Source organism: Chiloscyllium punctatum, chromosome 32 (assembly GCF_047496795.1).
Source record: "Chiloscyllium punctatum isolate Juve2018m chromosome 32, sChiPun1.3, whole genome shotgun sequence".
NCBI classification, from domain to species: domain Eukaryota; kingdom Metazoa; phylum Chordata; class Chondrichthyes; order Orectolobiformes; family Hemiscylliidae; genus Chiloscyllium; species Chiloscyllium punctatum.
Genome location: NC_092770.1, coordinates 8,916,809 through 8,938,961, shown reverse-complemented (window position 1 = coordinate 8,938,961; position 22,153 = coordinate 8,916,809). Strand labels below are relative to the sequence as shown.

The 22,153-nt window shown below is 41.3% G+C and overlaps 1 protein-coding gene across 1 annotated transcript in view; it reads right to left on the bottom strand.

Moving 5' to 3' along the window:
• The window catches only part of otogl (otogelin-like), a 229,066-nt gene that overhangs the window by 129,036 nt on the left and 77,877 nt on the right, over nucleotides 1–22,153 (bottom strand). Inside the window, exons 23-26 of the mRNA XM_072551603.1 lie at nucleotides 21,496–21,539; nucleotides 17,134–17,305; nucleotides 15,166–15,273; nucleotides 14,206–14,344 (exon numbers count right to left, since the gene is read on the bottom strand). Coding sequence (XP_072407704.1) covers nucleotides 14,206–14,344; nucleotides 15,166–15,273; nucleotides 17,134–17,305; nucleotides 21,496–21,539 — 463 coding nt within the window. The remainder of the gene's footprint in view (nucleotides 1–14,205; nucleotides 14,345–15,165; nucleotides 15,274–17,133; nucleotides 17,306–21,495; nucleotides 21,540–22,153) is intronic.

The window sequence follows — 22,153 nt, the reverse complement described above, 5'->3', positions numbered from 1 at the left end:
TATGTGCATATATACACAATAACTCAGGACAGAATAATAATCATTGTTGCTGTCCATGAGTCTGTATTTAGAATATGAAATTTATCACCATTGGCTTAAGTTTGGAGTGGAATATTAATGAAAATATCCTTGCGTAGAAATTCTAAACAATTTAATGGGTCACAAAATAAAGTGCAAAAATACAGACTACAAATTAGTTGGTTATCATAATCCTAAATTTGAAACAATGGTATGAAACATCCCTAAAGCTACAAATCACTATGACCTTCCCTGATAAGACTAGTTTCTACACCAAATTACTAATAACAGTAAAACAATGGCAGCATAAACATATTGAAGACCGCTCAGCTTGAATGCAATTTTAAAAAAATATTAATTTTGGAATCAGAGAATGACATGTTTCTCAATTGCTACGATTGATTGAGAGAACAAGTGGGCAAATGATTGTTCTCTCAATCAATCGTAGCAATTGAGAAACATGTCATTCTCTGATTCCAAAATTAATATTTTTTTAAAATTGCATTCAAGCTGAGCGGTCTTCACCAGCAGGTTACTTCTATAAGTAACATTGCATACCATTTGATAACAGTGGTTTCAAAATAATGTGTAGAAATCAAACACCTAGGAAAACAGTTCTGTGGCACATCTCCCTTCACCTCAGGGGTGTGATTCTGAATTCTGTTCAGGCTAACGAGATGATGCCAATCTCAGTCATGAGAGTCCTATCTCAGCCCAGTTCTTCTCTATTTCTTTTTTACTTTGAGTTCACAGTATAAATACTGGAACAAAATTCATTAACTTTTTAAAAGCGGTCACAGCTCTAAAAAAAACTTGACAAATAAACCACTTGAAGAATTCCAAGCTAAAGAAAAGGTGAACCATTGGCATGTGTCTTAGGTACTTATTGCAAAAGAATTATCTCCTTCCATTATTAAATACTGTTCATTTCAATCAATTAACTATTGTGGTGATAGATGGAATCTCTGGCACACTTGAACTGGTTCCACATGCTATTTATTCTCTCTAAATGAACCACAATCAGTTTTTGCTAGCCTTGATTTCTTTTACAAAAAGCTCACCAGCAGGTTACTTCTATAAGTAACATTGCATACCATTTGATAACAGAGGTTTCAAAATAATGTGTAGAAAAGAAAAATCTGCCTAATATTTCACTATTTACTCACTAATATGTTGCGATACAGAGTACAAGGATAATGTAGAGGCATTGAGTCATGGAGTTATACAGTATGGAAACAGTCCACCCCTTCCATGCTGACCAGATATCCTAAACTGATCTAATCCCATTTTTCATATTCCTCTAAACCCTTCCTAGTCATGTATGCACCCAGATGCCTCTTAAATGTTGTAATTGTATCCACCTCCACCATCTCATTTGGTAGCTCATTCCATGCACACACAATCTTCTGCATGAAGTGATTGCCTTTTAAATTTTGCATCTCTCACCTGAAATCTATGTCTCTAGATTTGAACTCCTCCACCTGGTTATTCACTCTATACATTCTCCTTACGATTTTATAAATCTCTATAAGGTCACCACTCAGCCTCCAATGCTCCAGGGGAAACAGCCTCAGCCTATTCAGCCTTCCCCCATAGCTCAAACATTCCAATCCCACCAACATCCTTGTTCATCTTTTCTGAACACTTTCAAGTTTAACAACATCTTTCCTACAACAGGGAGACCAGAATTGAATGCAGTATTCTAAAAGTGGCCTCACCAATGTCCTGTACAGCTATAACATGACCTCCCAACTCCTATACTCAATGCACTGACCAAGAAAAGCAAGTGTGCCAAATGGCTTCTTCACCATCCTGTCTGCCTGTGACTCCACTTTCAAGGAATTATGCACCTGCACCCCTAGGTCTCTTTGTACGGCAAGACTCCGCAGGACCTTACCATTAAGTGCCTAAGTTATGCCCTAATTTGGCCTCCCAAAATGCAGCATCTCATATTTATATAAATTAAACTCCACCTGCCACTCCTCAGACCATTGGCCCATCTAATCAAGGTCCCATTGTACTCTGAGGTAACCTTCTTGGCTGTTCACTACACCTCCAATTTTGGCGTCATCTGCAAACTTACTAACCCTTCCTCCGATGTCCACATTCAAATCATGTGCGTCTCTTGTCAGAGAATCTTGTGTGAAGTAGTAAGCAAACTGGAAAATGAAACTTTGCAGCATCATTCTATTGGTTACAGTGAGGTATTTGGTTTTCTCTTCAAATATTAACAGTTCCTAATCAAACCATATTATCAATCGCACAGATGTAAACTGCTGTGGGAATAAAGTGCTGTTTAACGACCCTTGGCAAGTTTCTGCAGTGCATCTTGTAAATGGCACACAGTGCTACTACTGTGCTTTGGTGGTGGAGGGAGTAAATGTTTGTGGATGCAGTGCCAATCACGCGAACTGCATTTTTGAATGATTGAATAAATGAATTATTTATTGTCACCTGTACTTAACAAATAAATACGGTGAAAAGTGTAATACTTTTCCAAAATGATGGCGAAGAAGCAGCACCGAGTCTGAGCTCCTGCTTCCTTTTCTGCTTTTTTTTTTGTTTTTGTATTTTTTCTTTTGTTCTTTTCTCTTGCTCTGTTTTAGTTTCTGTCTATTTTCCCTCTAAAAGCCATTGCAGAATATTCGGCAGCATGAGAGAGGCCTGGCCTCCCGAAGATCTGCTGCAGCGGTGGCAAGACATCACCTCTTGGGGAGAGTGAGCCCGGTGTGGGGGAGAGTGAGCTTGGTGTAGGGGAGAGTGAGCCCGGTGTGGGGGAGGGTGAGCTTGGTGTAGGGGAGAGTGAGCCCAGTGTGGGGGAGGGTGAGCCTGGTGTGGGGAGGGTGAGCCCGGTGTGGGGGAGAGTGAGCCATTTGTGGAGCTTGGGGAGAGTGAGCCCGGTGAGGGACTTGGGGAGAGTGAGCCCGGTGTAAGGGAGAGTGAGCCGAGTGTGGGGGAGGGTGAGCCCGGTGTGGGGGAGGGTGAGCCCGGTGTGGGGGAGGGTGAGCCCGGTGTGAGGGAGGGTGTGTCCAGTGTGAGGGAGAATCAGCCCAGTGTGGGGGAAGGTGGGTCCTGTGTGGGGGAGGGTGAGCCCGGTGTGGGGGAGGGTGAGCCCAGTGTGGGGGAGGGTGAGTCCAGTGTGAGGGAGGGTGTGTCCAGTGTGAGGGAGAATCAGCCCAGTGTGGGGGAAGGTGGGTCCGGTGTGGGGGAGGGTGAGCCCGGTGTGGGGGAGGGTGAGCCCAGTGTGGGGGAGGGTGAGTCCAGTGTGAGGGAGGGTGTGTCCAGTGTGAGGGAGAATCAGCCCAGTGTGGGGGAAAGTGAGCTCGGCGTGGGGGAGAGTGAGCCTGGTGTGGGGGAGAGTGAGCCTGGTGTGGGGAAGAGTGAGCCTGGTGTGGGGGAGAGTGAGCCTGGTGTGGGGGAGAGTGAGCCTGGTGTGGGGGAGAGTGAGCCGGTGTGGGGGAGAATCAGCCCAGTGTGGGGGAAAGTGAGCCCAGCATGGGGGAGAGTGAGCCTGGCGTGGGGGAGGGTGAGCCCGGTGTGGGGGAGAGTGAGCCATTTGTGGAGCTTGGGGAGAGTGAGCCCGGTGAGGGACTTGGGGAGAGTGAGCCCGGTGTAAGGGAGAGTGAGCCGAGTGTGGGGGAGGGTGAGCCCGGTGTGGGGGAGGGTGAGCCCGGTGTGGGGGAGGGTGAGCCCGGTGTGAGGGAGGGTGTGTCCAGTGTGAGGGAGAATCAGCCCAGTGTGGGGGAAAGTGAGCCCGGTGTGGGGGAGGGTGAGCCCGGTGTGAGGGAGGGTGTGTCCAGTGTGAGGGAGAATCAGCCCAGTGTGGGGGAAAGTGAGCCCGGTGTGGGGGAGGGTGAGCCCGGTGTGGGGGAGGGTGAGCCCGGTGTGGGGGAGGGTGAGCCCGGTGTGAGGGAGGGTGTGTCCAGTGTGAGGGAGAATCAGCCCAGTGTGGGGGAAAGTGAGCCCGGTGTGGGGGAGGGTGAGCCCGGTGTGAGGGAGGGTGTGTCCAGTGTGAGGGAGAATCAGCCCAGTGTGGGGGAAAGTGAGCCCGGTGTGGGGGAGGGTGAGCCCGGTGTGAGGGAGGGTGTGTCCAGTGTGAGGGAGAATCAGCCCGGTGTGGGGGAAAGTGAGCCCAGCATGAGGGAGTGCAAGCCCGGTGTGGGGGAGAGCGAGCCCAGTGTGGGGGAGATCGAGCCCGATGTGGGGGAGATCGAGCCCGATGTGGGGGAGATCGAGCCCAGTGTGGGGGAGAGTGAGCCCGATGTGAGGGAGACTGAGCTGGTGTGAGAGAGAGCGAGCCCAATGTGGGGGAGAGTGAGCCTGGTGTGGGGGAGAATGAGCCCGGTGTGGGGGAGAATGAGCCTGGTGTGGGGGAGAGCGGGCCCAGTGGGGGGGAGAATCAAGCCCAGTGTGGGGGAGAGTGACCCCGGTGTGGGGGAGAGCAAGCCCGGTGTGGGGGAGAGTGATCCCAGTGGGAGGGAGAGAGAACCCGGCGTGGGAGATAGTGAGCCCAGTGGGAGGGAGAGCGAGCCTGTTGTGGGAGAGGGTGAGCCCAGTGGGAGGGAGAATGAACCAGCAGCCAGAGATGGCACAGGAGCATGGTGACTTCAATGTTGGGTGGCCCACAAGTGCTGGACCTGAGGTGGTGACGGCACCAGCTTTTAAAATAGCAGGATGGCCTTTGCGATCAGTGTCAGATTCAGGATGTTTAGCTTCAGCTGCAGCAATGGGGTAGGTAGAAATCAGTTTTTCTGGTGTGTTGACAGGGATGGCCATTGCTTCGGCAGTGACTTGGTAGGCCTGGTGTGATGGTCCTGGAATGCAGTAACGGTGATGGTGGCCCTGGAGTGGTTCTCCTGGGGTGTGGGGTGTTGATGGGCCCAGAACCCACTGTGGAGCCTCCCCCCTACTGATGTCGAGCAGAGCACAGGAGGCAAGGAAGAGCTCTGTTTTTGACTGCGTTCTAGTTGTGTCGTAGTATCTCCTGTAACTCAAGATGGCACCGGAGTATGGCGACACCTTACACTTTTCACTACATTTATTTGTTAAATATTAGTGACAATAAATGATTAAAAAAAAGCTTTGAAACCACAGATTCCACCACAACACAAGGTACATTTAGAGTCATAGAGATGTACAGCACAGAACCAGACCCTTCAGTCCAACTCATTTATGCCAACCAGATATCCTAAATAAATCAATTCTGAACTAACAGCATTTGTGCCATATCCCTCTAAATCCTTCCTATTCATACATCCATCTAGATGCCTATTTAATGTTGTAATTGTACCAGCAACCACCACTCCCTCTGGCAGCTCATTCCATACACATGCCATCCTCTGCATGAAAAATTGCCCCTGAGGTGCCTTTTCAATCTTTTTCCTCTCACTTTAAACCTGTGCCTCCTACTTTTGGACTCCCCAATCTACAGAAAAGACCTTGTCTATTTATCCTATCCATGCCCCTCATGATTTTATAAACTTCTATAAAGTCACCCCTCAGCCTCCAACACTCCAGGGAAAATAGCCCTAGTTTATTCAGCCTCTCCCTCAAGCTCAAAACCTCCAACCTGGCAAGATTCTTGTAAATCTTTTCTGAATCCTTTCAAGTTTCACAACATCCTTCCTATAGCAGGAAGACCAGAATTGCATGCAGTATTCCAAAAGTGCCCTAACCAATGTACAAAATCGTTTTGGTATGTATCATGATGATTTCGTACAGTTGCTGTTTATTATAAGTAAGTGAATACAAAATTTACTTCAATTTAGCAAGCCTGCCATGTATTAAATATCTCACATGAAATTTAGCAAAAACATAAAAATTCAAGTACTTTTGCAATCATAATTTTGAAATTGATATAAGGTGGTGTCCTAAATTATATGTTAGATTTAAAAACCTAAATACATACTTGGCTTCAGGTTTTGACATGAAATCGCAATGGACTAACATTCATAAAACTTTGATTAATTTATAAGAAAAATGACAAGAACTCTGCTTGAGGTTCTCAAATTTGGCTGCAGAATAAAGGAAGATGCAAAGTGAAAGCTATTAAATTGATCAAGAGAGAGAAGCTCAGAGGAAGATTTTGCCGTGGCAAACTTGGCAAATGTTTAGGAGCAATCATTTGTCCACTCTTTCAGTCAGAGAAACTTGCACAGACCTAAAGGGGATCTGTGTGTAAAATGTTCTATGCCTTATACTGGTGTAAACCTAGCTTTTTATTGATACTTCCATCAGATCCTTGCTCACAGCACTCATGCAGCTCTTCACCAATATCAACTATGAATTGATTTGACCAAATTCAAAATATACCATTGTTTCTTCCATTCCCTTGCTCTTGGCACCAGCATACTTTTAGATTACTTACAGTGTGGAAACAGGCCCTTTGGCCCAACAAGTCCACACCGCCCCGCCGAAGTGCAACCCACCCATACCCCTACATCTACCCCTTACCTAACGCTATGGACAATTTAGCATGGCCAGTTCACCTGCCCTGCACATCTTTGGACTGTGGGAGGAAACCGGAGCACCCGGAGGAAACCCACACAGACACGGGGAGAATGTGCAAACTCCACACAGTCAGTCGCCTGAGGCGGGAATTGAACCCGGGTCTCTGGTGCTGTGAGGCAGCAGTGCTAACCACTGTACCACCGTGCCGCCCACTTCTGCTGAAGCCAAGGTTAACATGGGCAGGTTATTAGTTTGAAGCAATGTTTTAAAGTATGAAATAATCTTCTCTGCACAATATTGTATTGCAATATTTAGGGAGTTTACTGTATAATTGTGTTTATTTTTAAGTAGATATATAAAGTGTTGCATTCCTTGCTTGGGTAGGTAATTTTGTAATTTGGAGAATTTCAAATTCAATGAAGCATTTCAATAAGGTTAGGTTTACAGACCACTTAATGTGACCACATTACATGCAAGACTCACAAACAAAGATCTCTTTCAACGAATAGTGGTGAATGAAATAGGGTTCCACTAGCTTTCATCATTGAGCAAACAATCTACAAAAAAACTACTGATTGGGCCATAGTGTTTTTAACCCCAAAGTTTTCATCAATTTTCTTGCAAATAGTGATTTATTTCAAAAATTAAAAACAAAATGTGAAACTATAATAAAACTAATGGCTATTTGTTGGCTGATCCATTAGGAAATTTGAAATTCCACTTTTGGGAACTCAGTGACCTTATCATGCATTCTTGGGCCATTGGCCAATTTTCTTTTTAAAGCAACTGGCAAAAGCAATTACTTTGAACTGCTGTCTGAGAAATTAACAACAATCCCAATGACAGATTTCATATTATGATGAAATTTAATTTGCTGCAGCGTTGAAAGATAAATTTCAACTTTAATTCCAATCTGTTTCTGCTAAATCATGGTAAATGACAGAAGAAGAGCTTAATTTTATTAAAGTTTCATGGCTAATTTATTCTGTAGTGAAGTAAACTAATACACATATTACTTCTAATACATTCTCCTTTGTGCTTTAAAACAAGACTAGAAGTATGTATTATGTTCATAGTATCAGGAAAACCTGTGGAAATGTGAGAAACTGCAGTTTTCATGAACAGATCAGCTGTGATAAAATATAATGCAAAACTCTGGCCTGTTGCACTCATTCCCCCTCCTGGTGAAGTAACCAAAGATGATTAAAAGTGGCTTAAGTGACTGAACAAATATGAGCTAGCTTGGAGTAAGTAACTCAATGGTTACACAGCCCTGTACACCTGCATTGATCCTATATACAATTACACCAACAACTATGAGCAATTCTGCAACATCTTTAGATCTTTGTTCTTTACATGAAGGAACCACAGCTCCTTCACTCAATATTGACTTTCTTTTCAGCAGGGATAGCATTTTAATGGAGCTGAGTAATGAAAACTGAATAAACTTCAAAAAAGCATTTCAAATTAATTCATCAGATTAAATTTGCTGATTAAAAAGCATTTTATATGGGACTTCTTTGAAAGAAAGTACTTCCATCTATATTGTGTTTTTTGTGTCCTTAATACATCCAACAAAGAGACCTTGGAGTGCAGGTTCATAGCTGCTTGAAAGTGGAGTCGCAGGTAGATAGGATAGTGAAGAAGGCGTTCGGTATGCTTTCCTTTATTGGTCTAGAGTACGGAGTACAGGAGTTGGGAAGTCATGTTGCGGCTGTACAGGACATTGGTGAGGCCACTTTTGGAATATTGCATGCAATTCTGGTCTCCTTCCTATCGGAAGGATGTTGTGAAACTTGAAAAGTTTCAGAAAAGATTTACAAGGATGTTGCCAGGGTAGGAGGATTTGAGCTATAGGGAGAGGCTGAATAGGCTGGAGCTATTTTACCTGGAGCATCATGTTTATACAATCATGAGCAGCATGGATAGGGTAAACAGACAAAGTATTTTCCCTGGGGTGGGGTAGTCCAGAACTAGAGGGTGAGAGGGAAGAGATATAAATGAGACCTAAGGGGCAACGTTTCCATGCAGATGATGGTGAGTGTATGGAATGAGCTGCCAGAGGGAATGGTGGAGACTGGTACAATTGCAACGCTTAAAAGGCATCTGGTTGGGTATATGAATAGGGAGGGTTCAGAGGGATTTGGGCCAAGTGCTAGCAAATGGAACTAAATTAGATTGGGATATCTGGTCGGCATGGACGAGTTGGACCGAAGGGTCTGTTTCCATGCCGTACATCTTTATGACTAAGTTGACTCTCTTGGGCAATAAATGTAGGAAAAATTATTACACATTCCCTTTAGTTAGAAATTCAGAATATTTCACTTAGGCAAAGTCTTTTCCCTGGGGTTGGGGAGTCCAGAACTAGAGGGCATAGGTTTAGTGTGAGAACGGAAAGATATAAAAGACCTAAGGGGCAACTTTTTCACAGAGGGTGGTATGGGTATGGAATGAGCTGCCAGAGGAAGTGGTGGAGGCTGGTACAATTGCAATATTTCAGAGGCATTTGGATGGGTATATGAATAGGAATATGGGCCAGGTGTTAGCAGATGGGACTAGATTGGGTAGTATCCACCACCACTGTCTCTGAACCAGATAGATCCTGACTGGGCTTTAATGAACTTTTCGCCACATACAGAATGATCAACACTTCAAATGGAATTCCTTGCAATGGCAATGGAGAAACCACAGAATGGATTTAAGTAAAGAATTGGATTCCATAATGGTCAAATCTCAAGACATTTCTCGGTGGAGAATCTAATAAGCCAAATAGTCTTCCCCATCCATTATTATCGTGTGAGCCTAAAGAATATATATTAGTATTCTGCTTTAATAATCCTCTTGCTGGGAACTTGTTAACTCAGTCAACTAAGTAGCTAATATGTGGTTCAATAACATCAACAGTGTGGGTTTGATTTCTGTTCCAACTAAGGTAGACTTGTGTCCTGCCCTCCTTGCCCTATCCCCTTAGCCACCACTGACAAAGCGACCAAGAATATATTTCAGTATGGCACACCAGTAGACAATGAGTCAAGTGTCTGCCATCAGCCATACTATCAGATGACGTGACAATCCTCATGATTTTGGAAAAAATTGTTATTGTTTCATTTGCCTTTAAATGTTGGTACCCTCTTGCTCTTTAATCTTTGGCCATTTGTAATTTTTTTTCTCACAGATTATCTTCATTTTCCTTCTACCAGTTGCTCAATGGTTTTCCTTTGTTCATTTTGCTTTGGATTGTTTGATGCTCCATTTAAATGTTATTTGTTTAGTCTGCATTGTACATCTTTATTTGTAACTAATTTGCCTGTACAATAATATGAGTATATACACCTTCAACACAGTTGTTCTTGTGCATACCTCCCCTGTTGAGTTGATCAAGTTCTTCTCTCAGAACTTTCCTGTTCACCATGATTTAATAATACACTTGTTCAGTAACTTCATCAATTTCACTGCCATAGTGCAATGTGCCTTCCTTGTTCCCGTCGAATAACTACATCCTTTTATATTAAGTGTTTTCATCCATGATATGATGTCATGCTGAGTAAAGGCATGTTAAGTATGCAAAATTCAGGATAGAACTTTCTGGAACTGCCTTTCCTATTAAAAATAGTCATTAAAAAGGCTGTTAAGATGGCTGGGTTAGGTTACTATAAACTTTCTGTGCAGATTATCTCAAATTTCTGAAAAGTTCAACAGTAATTGATCATGTGTGGGATGCTCACCTTTGAATCAACTTACCAAGACAAAAATTATTTGTAGAATTTACATCTTCTATTTTTTGTGGGATTCTGAGAACTTAAAAACTATATATTTATATACCTACATTTTACACATATATTTACTATCTCTGAGCTCAAACCTTATCAAGAAAGGCTTTAAAGCAACAAATCAAATCACATGTAGTTGTGAATGGATGTCATCCATTCTGCATTATATAGAAATGGCTCCCATATTTCAATTATTCTGGGTGGACAAGAGATGTATTGATCACATGGCCAAAACTGACCACAAATTCTATTACACCCCACCCCGCCAATGAACCAGGGGGAGACCAGTCAGTCTGCAAACAATAGTATAACAGGGACCATTCCTCCAGCCAGAAGCACCTAGCAACCAGCCAACGAAGGCAATGTGAGGGGGCTAATTTGTTGTTACCTACAAATATTTGTATCTATAGAAGTTCAACTGTAAACATGTCTAAAAATCTAGACTTCACAAATTTCTTTTTTTTATTTGGTTATTGCCCATCCCTTAATGCCCAGAAGCCAACTGAGAGTCAGTCATTGTTGTCAGTCAGGAGTTACAAGTAGACCAGATGAAGTGAGGATGCCAGACTCCCTTCTCCAAAGGACAGAATTGTTTCAAATGGGTTTTTACAACAATCGACATTGGTTACATAGGAGGCTAGCTTTTTATTCCAAATGTTTTCTGGAATTAAACTTTCACCATCTGCTTTGTTGGAATTTCCAAAATATTAGCCTAGGTTTCTGGATTACTAATCTAGTGACATGATCACTGTGCCATTACTTCCCCTCATAGCATTCATCCAAGAAGCCATGGGAGAAAATTACTATGAGCCAGTAATGTGTACACCTTAAAGAACTGTCATTCCAACTTGTGATTATTTCTTGTATTTCTGCAAATAACCCAAAGATGTGCATTATCTACCAAAACCATCTTGACTTTTTGGATGTCTATGCATGTGGGGGCAATGAATGTGTTCCATTGGGTTTAATTTTCAGTGCTTTGTGTGAATAAACATACCCTTTTCTTCTGATTTAAATTTATCAGAAAATCTACTTTGTATTTATTAGTGAAATTCTCAACACTGTTTATAACACTTCCTCTAAATACATCTTGTGCAGACAACTGAAAAGTGAAGAGAAAGGGAAAAAGTTCTCCCAGCATCTCTCTCCATCTGTAACAATGAAATATGAAACAAAGACAATTGCATTTGGTGGGAATTAAGGCAGAAGATTTTAGAATAATGCAATATTCATGCAGAGCACAGATCCAGTAAAGTAATCCAATAAATTATGGAATTCAAGAGAGCTTACTTGTGCCTTATTAATTACACTCTTTCGCTTCATTTTGTTACTTTTTTGGCATAAATGCAACTCAGGCATTGAACTTTTATCCTTGAAACCCAGATTTGCATTTATATCTCATGAGAAAAAGAAAATTTGATCGCTTACAAGATTCTAAATAAAGCATTCAGTTTTAGTTTTAAACATGATCTAATGGGCTCAGAATTGGAAGCTGGCATGAATAAAATGCTCGGTTACAATGGAAGACTTCAGGTTACAATGTTTAATAGTCAAAATCAGTAGGTTACATTAAGTGCAGAGTTTGACAATGTGAAAATGAACTAAAACAATGCAATGTGGCAAATATGCCATTAAAAACTAAACCACGGAATTGGAAACACATTAATACAATTCATGAAAATTATTGAAATATATAACATACAAAAAATATTTACTAATTTTTTCATTAGGAATTCTCCATTTTCCTTTGGTAGGGCTTTCTCAAGATACTAAAATGAAAGCTGTAAAGCTAAATTTTCCTCCAAAAATGAGTCAAAAAAAGATATTTTCACCTCACATCTAAATACTTCTACGTATCCTTATTCTTCAAAAATCTATTTCAGTTATTTCAGTCACTAATCATACCCTTCTCATATATATCTGCCAGTTAGATTTGGAAGATGAGATCTTCCATACAGATTCATTTGACCCACAAATATAAATCTTGACAGCGCAGTTTGAAAATCTGGGCTGAGGTCAGTGACATCAAATCGTCACACACTGTGCATCACATACAAATCTTGAGTAGATATATACAGTAACAGGGAATGTGTTATCAGTGCTAGTTCATACAAAGTTCACAAAGAGTCATTTGATTCTGCAATTAAAAAACCATTTTCTCCTCTTGCTTATCTTTCAGCAGGTAAAGAGGTTCTCATAATTGTTTAGATTGTATTTTCTGCAAAATCAGATTAAGAGGGACAAAGTAGAGATCCCTAGGAAGTTGAACTGCATAAGAAGTGCATTGAACTGCTGATTGCAGAAAGCCAGGGCTACAGGTATCAGGGACTACAGATCCATATAAAAGTGCTTGCATTATCCAAGTCACTTGACTCAGCTCTCTAGTCCACAAATGTATAGACAGGATGTTGCAAGCAATCATCATCAAATTTACAGAAGGCATTCCATAGGATTTTACTTAAGGAGCATACCGCACCCAATAAATAGAAAACCAGCAGCCAACCGGAGAGAAAATACACACTCTATTCAAAATCTAAAATAATCGCAACAAACAAACTTGAATGGCTTGCTACCCCTTAATTAAAAACCAAAATAAAAGTTTTCAGTAAGCTACTGCATAATACTCTGACAAAGTTGAAGATGTATGGAGGGTAAAGGGGTGCAGGCAGCTCATGTTCCCTGGATGGAAACTCTGTTGGAAGTTGACACGACCAGAATAACCCCATGCCCCCTACCCCTGCCAAAACATGCCAGGCCAAAATAATTAGTGGGCACTGGGTCTTATGTCAATTAGTGGGAACATGTCCTAACTTTGGAGATGACAACCAATCTGAATGATTGATAGATCTATCAGTCCTGGCAACAATGGGGATTGCATGAAGAACAAGGAATTTTCATCGCTGCCCCAGAAAGTTAAATCCCTGGTTTTTAGAGTAAGGATGCACCCCAGACCCCAGGGAGGGATGCTGGGGTATGGGAAGCCAGGTTCTGGAAGGCAGGCAGGGTGGAAATGTGGGCACTAAATTGTTAATAAACTTGGCAATGGCAACCTATACAGTGCTGATAAACGACAGATAGTGTGGTTTCATTATCAGTCTATGAAGATTTGTATCTTAACCACTGACTTATGTATTTTAGAGATAGAAGATTGTGAAGATGTTGTCAGAATGTAAATCATCCACCATTTTTATTACAGATGTTGATATTTCCGTACTGATATTCTTGTAGCCTATTTCTATGATCCAGTGGGGAATGTGCATTGAATCACTGGTGTCTGGAGTAAACAAGTATTAAGTTGCTGACCCAGGGAAGAGTTAGCATACAGAAGGGAGAGTTAGTGGAGATTTAGGGTCTCTCTTTAATGCATACAGGGTATCCCTAAATAAAGATTCCCCTCCATACTGTCCCATGTTTTCAATGTAGGTCTTTAAAAATGATCAATTCCATCCAACTGGCCACTTCAGTGATATCATGGCATGAGCTGCATATGATTGAAGTCAATAGGTTCTTTTAACAAGCCTAGTTGACCTTTAATTGTTTATCTGAATATGGAAGATGGGCAGCTGATTTCAAAATACACCTACCTAACATGCAATGGACATGTGTTTGGTGTAAGTGGGAACATAGTGGGTTAACCATCTGATCTATTTAATGTGCCCCTTGCTGAAAATAATCCCAGCTTTAGCAAGTAAAATTCAGCCCATGGAATCCATGGACATGTAGCAGGATCAAAAACAAGCTAATTACAAACAGCAAATAGTGAATTGTGGTTAAAGGTAGTTACTAAGACTGCCAGAAGGTGGAAAGTGGGGTTTCAAATTTATCAATGCCCTATATTTTAGTCCCCTCTCTGTAACATCACATAATTTCCAGGGTTTAAATAATTTGAGAACTGGACAAAATATTCAATGTGTGGCTGTTTCAAGCATCAGATGGCAAATTCAGGTGTAAATCTAAAACTGCTTACCTTCACGAGGTATACTTGGCAGTCACTGACATAATCATATTCCAATCCATCAAAACTACGATAATGACGATCACTGTAGATGGTGCATACTGCAGGACACGGGTGGTATGTGCAATTAAAAACTCCTCGTAGGCAAACACTAAGAAAATAATGAATTATTTAACTTCAAAAGGAGAGCATTAGGCTACACTGAAATTTCTTTCCATTAATAAAAAGAAACTAAGTGAACTGTTAAATTTTGAATGATCACCTTCAGTAAATGTGACTTTATTTCAGTATCATCTAGCAAAATAGTAACAACATAAAACATTCAGTGTTGGGAAATGGAGCACAAATTCCTTTCTCTCATGGGTTGTGGGCTACCCAGGCTTAGCCAACATCTGTTCCTAGGCCACTTCAGAATCAACCATATTGCTGTATGTCCAGAGTTATATGTACACCAGACCAGGTAAAGATGGTACCTAAAGGACATTAGTTAACTAAATGGGTTTTGAATAACAATTAATGATGGTTTTAGCTTTCAATCTCAGGTGTTAAACTGAATTCAAATACCATCAGCAATTATGATTTGAACTTGTATCCCTAAAGCATTAGCCTAAGTCTCTGTATTACTAAACCATAACCATTACACCATTATGAGAAATCATAGCGATGTACTTTGTATTTGTCTAGTTGTGGAGAGAGAATCGTGGGAGCGCCTGATATTTGCTTGCAAATCTATGCATAACTGTGGACCAGTCAGGCTGGTGCTTAGAAAACCTGCTAAGAATTTTTTGAATTTGTAAAATACCATGGCAATACTGTGATAAAAAGATCAAAGCAGCTCTATCATTTACGATTTGTCATAGTTAACCAAAGAAAGTGCAATATAAAATAGTTTTAATTGATTAATTACATAATGTAAATCATAAAGCTTTCAGTAATAGCTCAATTTAATTTTTAAAATTGATTTGGACATACCAGGTGTAACATTCTGTAGAAACCACTTCACCTGGTAGATATTCCTGACCTTTCCAACTGCATGGACAATTTTCAGACAAATAACAATCTTCACCATGTTTAATGAACCTATAGCATCATTGAAAGAAAGCGAAAAGGATATTGTTAAATTCTGCACACACTTTATGATTCTGGGCAGTGAGTTTCTTCAGTGTCTTTCCATCTCTATAGCTTTACAGAACTCCTTTTATGGATGTAACTGAACTTTCATTGAAGTCATGGCAATGATATGACAGAAACTCTCAGGAAATTCATCCCCGTAAGTCTGGGAGCCTTATACATTTACAGAGCCTTTTGTTGACAGCTATTGCATTTGAAATGTGAAACTGCTTTAAACTATGTCAGATTTCTTTTGGTCATGTGTATATTTGCAACAACAATACTGGGGAATTACTTAAATACTTTCAGTCTACTTTCACAGACCTTTTCACCAGTTGCAATTATCAGTTGCTGTGATGCTATGTTAAGGTTAATTACATTAACTTACAGAGGAAAATTAATATCATTTGTGATATCTATACATTTGCCTTGCCATAGCACACAATCTTCCTTCACCATGTAATTTTATTGGCCTTGTTAATGTGGTCTAAACCCATATGGCTACTGAAAAATGGGCAAAGTGAAAAAAAAATCCTGAATCTCCAGAGATAAATAGTTGGTTGATTTCTTTTTATTTTGTTATCAAGAAATTAATGCCTGATGTTACCTTGTGGGTTTACAAGAACCTAATACATTTTCACCTTCATTATAATCAAAATCAACTTTATTTGTAATGACAAACAATAATTTACATTCATATCACAATTTTAACATAGCTATAATCCCTAAAGCGCTTCATGAATCTGTCACTGAGAAAAGGTCATCAGGACAAAGGAAGGAAAAAATAAGCGGAGGAACCAAATCTCTGATGAAAGGAGTTGTTTTAGTAAAGTCTTAATCCAGTTGCACAAAGTAAACAGGTGGAAGAGGCTATGAGAGGAAATGCTAAGTCAGAGGTACAGACAATTTGAAAGGACATTTTAGGGCTACAGAAGGTTACAGAGATAAAGAACACAAGGTCATTATTGTTTTAAACATAAGGACAAAAGTTTCATATTGGATTCATGGGGTCCAGAAGCCAATGTAAGTTAGCAAGGACAGGCATGTGTGATAATAGAATATGGGAAGTCGAATTTATAGGGAGTGGTGGATGGAAGAGCAAAGATGTAGTTAAGTCTGGAGATGACAATGGATCATAGTTTGTGTGACTAATGAGCTGAGACAGGCAATGTAATGATGGTGAAAGAAGGAATCATTGTGACAGAGAGAATATGGGATTAAAAACTTGTCTCCAAGTTAAATAGGAAGCTGAGATGACCAATCGGATGTGTCAGCCTGAGACACTGGTCAGCAAGATAGATTGAATTGATGCCAAAAAAACAACATTGATGACAGGAAACAGAGATGATGGCTTCCATCTTCCTAATGTAAAACTGGCAAAGATTGAGAATCAAAGGGGTGCCTTCTCATTATGGTACATGGATCCTTTTTACTGAACAGGTTCAATCATGTTTCAATCTAATGTGCCTTCATTCCCTTTGGTCCTAATGCTAGTGAAAGGTGCTGGCATTGTGGATATCAGTTTCCTGTGAAATTCCCACTTTTTCCAACTTCCCTGGATTAGAAGTGTTATGTTTGACTGCATAAAGCAACCAATCACTCAGTAAATGGCTGTCATAAGGAAAATAGTCACTTTGGAGATCTTCATTTGGTGCTGCCAGTTCTTGCACGGGGTATCACGGCAGCACTGACAGTTGCTAACCCTCCTCATTTTCAAGCTCTGTATGACTTGCATTTCTTTAAAGATCAGATATGATTACATATCCTTCATGGAAGCAATACCATATATCCAGGTTGTCAATCAGCTCTTAAATATTTCAATACACTTACCCAGGAGGACAAACACAACCTGAAATACATGGAGTCATGGGTGAACAAGTAATATTCATCATAAGGTTTTCACAAGTGACTTCACACGCTGCTCCCGTCCAAGGCAGGCCAGGCTGAGGATCTGTACAGTCGAAATATCTCTTATTGTTAGGACACTCCACAGGTTCAGGTTCTGAATAAAATCAATACAATGCTTCTTGTTATATAGTTCACAATTGAAATGGACATTTGTGAACTGAAATTGTTTTTATCAAATTGGTAAAAGTATTATGACTAAGCATGAATTTGATCAGATGGGCTAATGGGCTGAGGAGTGGCAGGTGGAGTATAATTTAGGTAAATGTGAGGTGCTGCATTTTGGAAAGGTAAATCAGAACAGGACATGGTAAGATCCTGGGGAGTGTTGCTGAACAAAGAGACCTTGGAGTGCAGGTTCATAGTTCCTTGAAAGTAGAATCACAGGTAGATAGGATAGTGAAGAAGGCATGTGATATGCTTTCCTTTATTGGACAGACCATTGAGTATAGGGTTTGAGGGGTCATATTACAGCTGTACAGGACATTGGTTCAGCCACTTTTGGAATATTGTGTGCAATTCTGGTCTCCCTCCTATCGGAAGGATGTTATGAAACTTGAAAGGGCTCAGAAAAGATTTACAAGGTTGTTGCCAGGGTTGGAGGATTTGAGCTATAGGGAGAGGTTGAATAGGCTAGGGTTGATTTCCCTGGAATGTTGGAGGCTGAGGGGTAATATTATAGAGGTTTATAAAGTCATGAGGGGCGTAGATTGGGTAAATAGACAAGGTCTTTTCCTTGGGGTGGTGGAGTCCATAACTAAAGGGAATAGATTTAGAGTGAGAGGGGAAATATTAAAAAGTGACCTAAGCAGCAACATTTTCACACAAAGGGTGGTGTATATATGGAATGAGCTGCTAGTGGTGGAGGCTGGTACAATTGTAACATTTAAAAGGCATCTGGAAGGGTATATGAATAGGAAGGGTTTGGAGGGATATGGGTCAAGTGCTGGCAAATGGGACTAGATTTGTTTAGGATATCTGGTCTGCATGGACAAGTTGGATCGAGGGATCTGTTTCCATGCTGTACATCTCTATGACTCTCTAACTCTATTTGTATTTTTAAAATATAATGGTATATATATACAATATATATATATAAGGCTGAATCCTAAATTTCTTGAGCTAAGTGAGAGTTGTGCCATGTTTTGGATGGATTTCTGTCACAAACCTGGTGAGTTTTCTTGCCATAATTTACCAAATTGACCTCATTAACCACCTACTCCACCCCAAGGCAACACTCATATCTGATTCCAGTCCCATCTCACCATGTGCCTTTCCCAGCATTTATTACCCATCTTGAGTTGCCCTTGAAAAGGTAGTGGTTAGCTGCCTTCTTGAAATGCTGCAGTGCATGTGTTGTAGGTTGACCCACAATACCTTTAGGGAGGGAATTGGAGGATTTTGACCCAGCAACAGTGAAGGGATAACTATATAAACCCAAGTCCAGATGATGATTGACTTGGAGGGGAACTTGCAGGTTGTACATTACTGTATACCTGCTGTCCTGTCCTAGATGGAAGTGGTCGTGGGTTTGGAAAGTGCTGTCTGAGGATCTTTGGTGAATTTCTACAGTAAATAGTACACACTGCTGCCACTGAGCGTCAGTGTCGGAGGGAGTGTGGCTTAGTGGCAATCAAGTGGCTACTTTATCCTGCAGTGTGTCAAGCTTCTTGAGTGCTGTTGGAGCTGCACCCATCCAGGCAAGTGGGGAGTATTTCATCACAATCCTAACTTGTGTCTTCCACATGGTGTACAGGTTTTAAAATCTCACTGTGCCACCTGGACAAGCTGCACTATATGGTTCCATGTATTTGCCCTGGGCATGGCAGATAGGGGTAAATTGGTGCCTGCTCTGAAGGTCCTGCTGGATTGGTTGGTGCAGAGACTGGACAAACTCTTCCCCCAGCACCAGCAGAGCAAGCCACCCCTGTTCCATGCTGCCACCTGGGTTAAAACAGTCTCAGCCATCTAGAGGAACGCTCAGCACTGTAGGAAGATCAATCAATTTTCTCTACACTGTCAATTGCTACTATGTCTGTCCAGTACATATCCCTCAATGAATTTTTGCTGAAGTATCTACCTCCCACCAAGGCTCAAGCTTTAGCAGTCTCACTAATGCTTGTAACATCTGCCCTACCCACTCTCACCCAACCCCCAACACCACTACCCCTCTGTGCCTCCTGCATCACCTAATCACTTGCTTGAGATACTTCACCTCTCACTTCCATCTCCCTTAATACACATCTCTCGCGCTCTCTCTCATTCCAGGAGGAAAGCTGTCCCCTGTAGAGCAGCAACTCAGCTCTTCATTCCTTATACAGACAGCCTCCTGACTTTGACCTTTCCGAGTGACTGGCTGATTGTGTCCAAGCCTCTGGCGTGGTATCAGAGGCTGCCCCTAACGTCCTGTGCAGGGATGCTCTGAACGATGGTAGTCCTCCTTGAGCTGACAGAAGCCCACTGCCAACCATGACTAGCTTCCTGCCTTTGTGTCTGTGCTAAATAGCAAGGCAGAAGTAAGATGACCAAGTGCAAAAAGGCAAGGCAAGGCAGGGATGCTGTGAGCATCCAGGTAAGCTCAAAGTGTGTGTGAGCCATGACAGACCAGAAATGCAGGATAGAAGTGGGTACTGCAGATGCTGGAAATCAGAGTCTAGATTAGAGTGGTGCTGGAAAAGCATAGCAGGTTAGGCAGCATCCAGGGAGCAGGAAAATTGATGTTTCAGGCAAAAGCCCTTCATCAGGATTGAAGGTTTTTCCAGCACCACTTTAATCTAGACAAGCGATTCAGCCTGGTCCAGGTCATGAGCTCACATTGTTCTTGCTGCAGCATTACAATGATAGGGGCTGGTGTACACTAAGGCACAACACTGAAATGCAGACACAGCCGGTATGTAGATTGGAAAAATGACATTAGGGTTCTTAAAGGCTGGTACCTACCTAATGCCAAAGTCTCAGGGTCGGTGTGTGTGTGTGTGTGTGTGTGTGTGTGTGTGTGTCTGGGCTGGTATCCAACCTGGAGGTCCTTTGGAGCAACCAATGAGCTGTATCAGCCAGATACTCACTGCTTTCCTTGTCGAGTTTTCTCAACATCTAGCTTACTTGGTTAGTTTACTGAGAGAAAGCTGAATATGAATGTGGCAAGTTGGGATATTAACCAGGTGTTTAACAAGCGACAATCCCACTTAACTGGCAATTTGCCACAGCCTCGTGAGAAACTCACCATGCTGCTCATCGAAAGTATAAAAGATACAGCAAGGTGATCCCAACATTGAGATTGACCTCTTCAGGCATCTCATCAGAATCTGCCACAAATCTTGCCATAGCCCATGCCATTCAGACTCTAAGGTCCTATGACATTAAGTTGCCTTTGCTGCAGCAGACTCAAGCACTCTCTCTTCATTTCCCCCTCAGACATCACCTCATCCAACCCATCCAGCAGGCAATATTAGATGGCTCTCTTTGTACCCAGCAATTAAGTGATCCCCATGAAGAAAAGGACAGTGAAATTGATCTTATGAAATATCTACTTGCTAGATCATTTTAATCCTCATCCTCAGAATATTAAACAAAATGATATTATGATTACAAAGGTGATAGGGGGGAGGCAATGGCCTGGTGGTATTAATGCTGGACTGTTAATCCAGAGATCCAGGTAATGTTCTGGGGACCAAGGTTTGAATCCTGCAATAGCAGATGATGGAATTTGAATTCAATAAAAATCTAGAATTAAGAATCTAATGATCAGGAATCCATTGCCAACTGTCAGGAAAAGCCCATTTGGCTCACTAATGTCCTTCAGGGAAGGAAACTGTCATCCTTACCTGGTCTGGCCTACATTTGACTCCAGACCCACAACAACGTGGTTGACACTTAATTGCCCTCTAGGCAATTAGGGATGGGCAATAAATGTTGCCTGTCTAGTGATGCCCTCATCCCATAAATATTTTTTTTTAATTGTTTGGTTATTTGCTTGAGTATTACTGTTGGCAGCTTTTGATCAAATAGAATTCCAGTTAAAAATGAAGTTGGACTATGATAATCATGATCCAGTAATATATATTCTATAATAATAGTGTTTTCCCTCAGCATGGAGCTGTCAGTACTCCGAAAATAAATAATAAGGATTGAAAATAGAAGTCAACCAGAACATTCCATTTATTTTTGCTCAAAATAATTTTAGGACGAATTGCAGGTAAAACTTCTCTATAAATACAGCTTACCTTCCAATCAACTGTATTTTATGAAATTATGTGATCGTGTTAATGATGAGAAATCATAACATACCTGGCTCCACAGGTGTACACGTCACCCTCCCATTCCTACACAAGCTAAAAAAAAACAGTAACCGGATGAATATTATTTGCCATTGTTTAAAGTTTTAAGAATTAATAAAGCAAACCTGAACTGTAACAAAACTACACAGATATACGGCAGAGAAATATACGGCATTGGATATACGGCAGAGAAATAAGCCATTCAGCCCAGTTACACCCAGCCAGTGTTCATGGTCCAGTTCAATCTCACCCCATTCTTCCTCCTTGAAATCTATCTGAACCCTTCATTCCTTTTTTCCTCATGTGCGTCCTCTTAAATATATCTAACTGATTCAATTTAATCACTCCATGGTTAATCACTCCATCGCACCACTCTCTAGATAATAAATGTTCTTGTGAATTGGATTTATTGAGGATTATATTGATGGATTCTAGTAATATTCGACATCACAACAGGAAATATTTTCTCTGAGTCCACTCAAACAAAACATTTCAGAATTTGGTATTAGGTTATCTTCAGGCATTTTTCAGGAAAAAAAGAGACACAGTCAATCTTTTCCTGATATCTATGTCCACAAATTCCCAGAAAAATCCTTGTAAAATCTCTTCCCCATTGTCTGTATATCCTTATGGAGCATTAAGATTAGATTCCCTACAGTATGGAAACA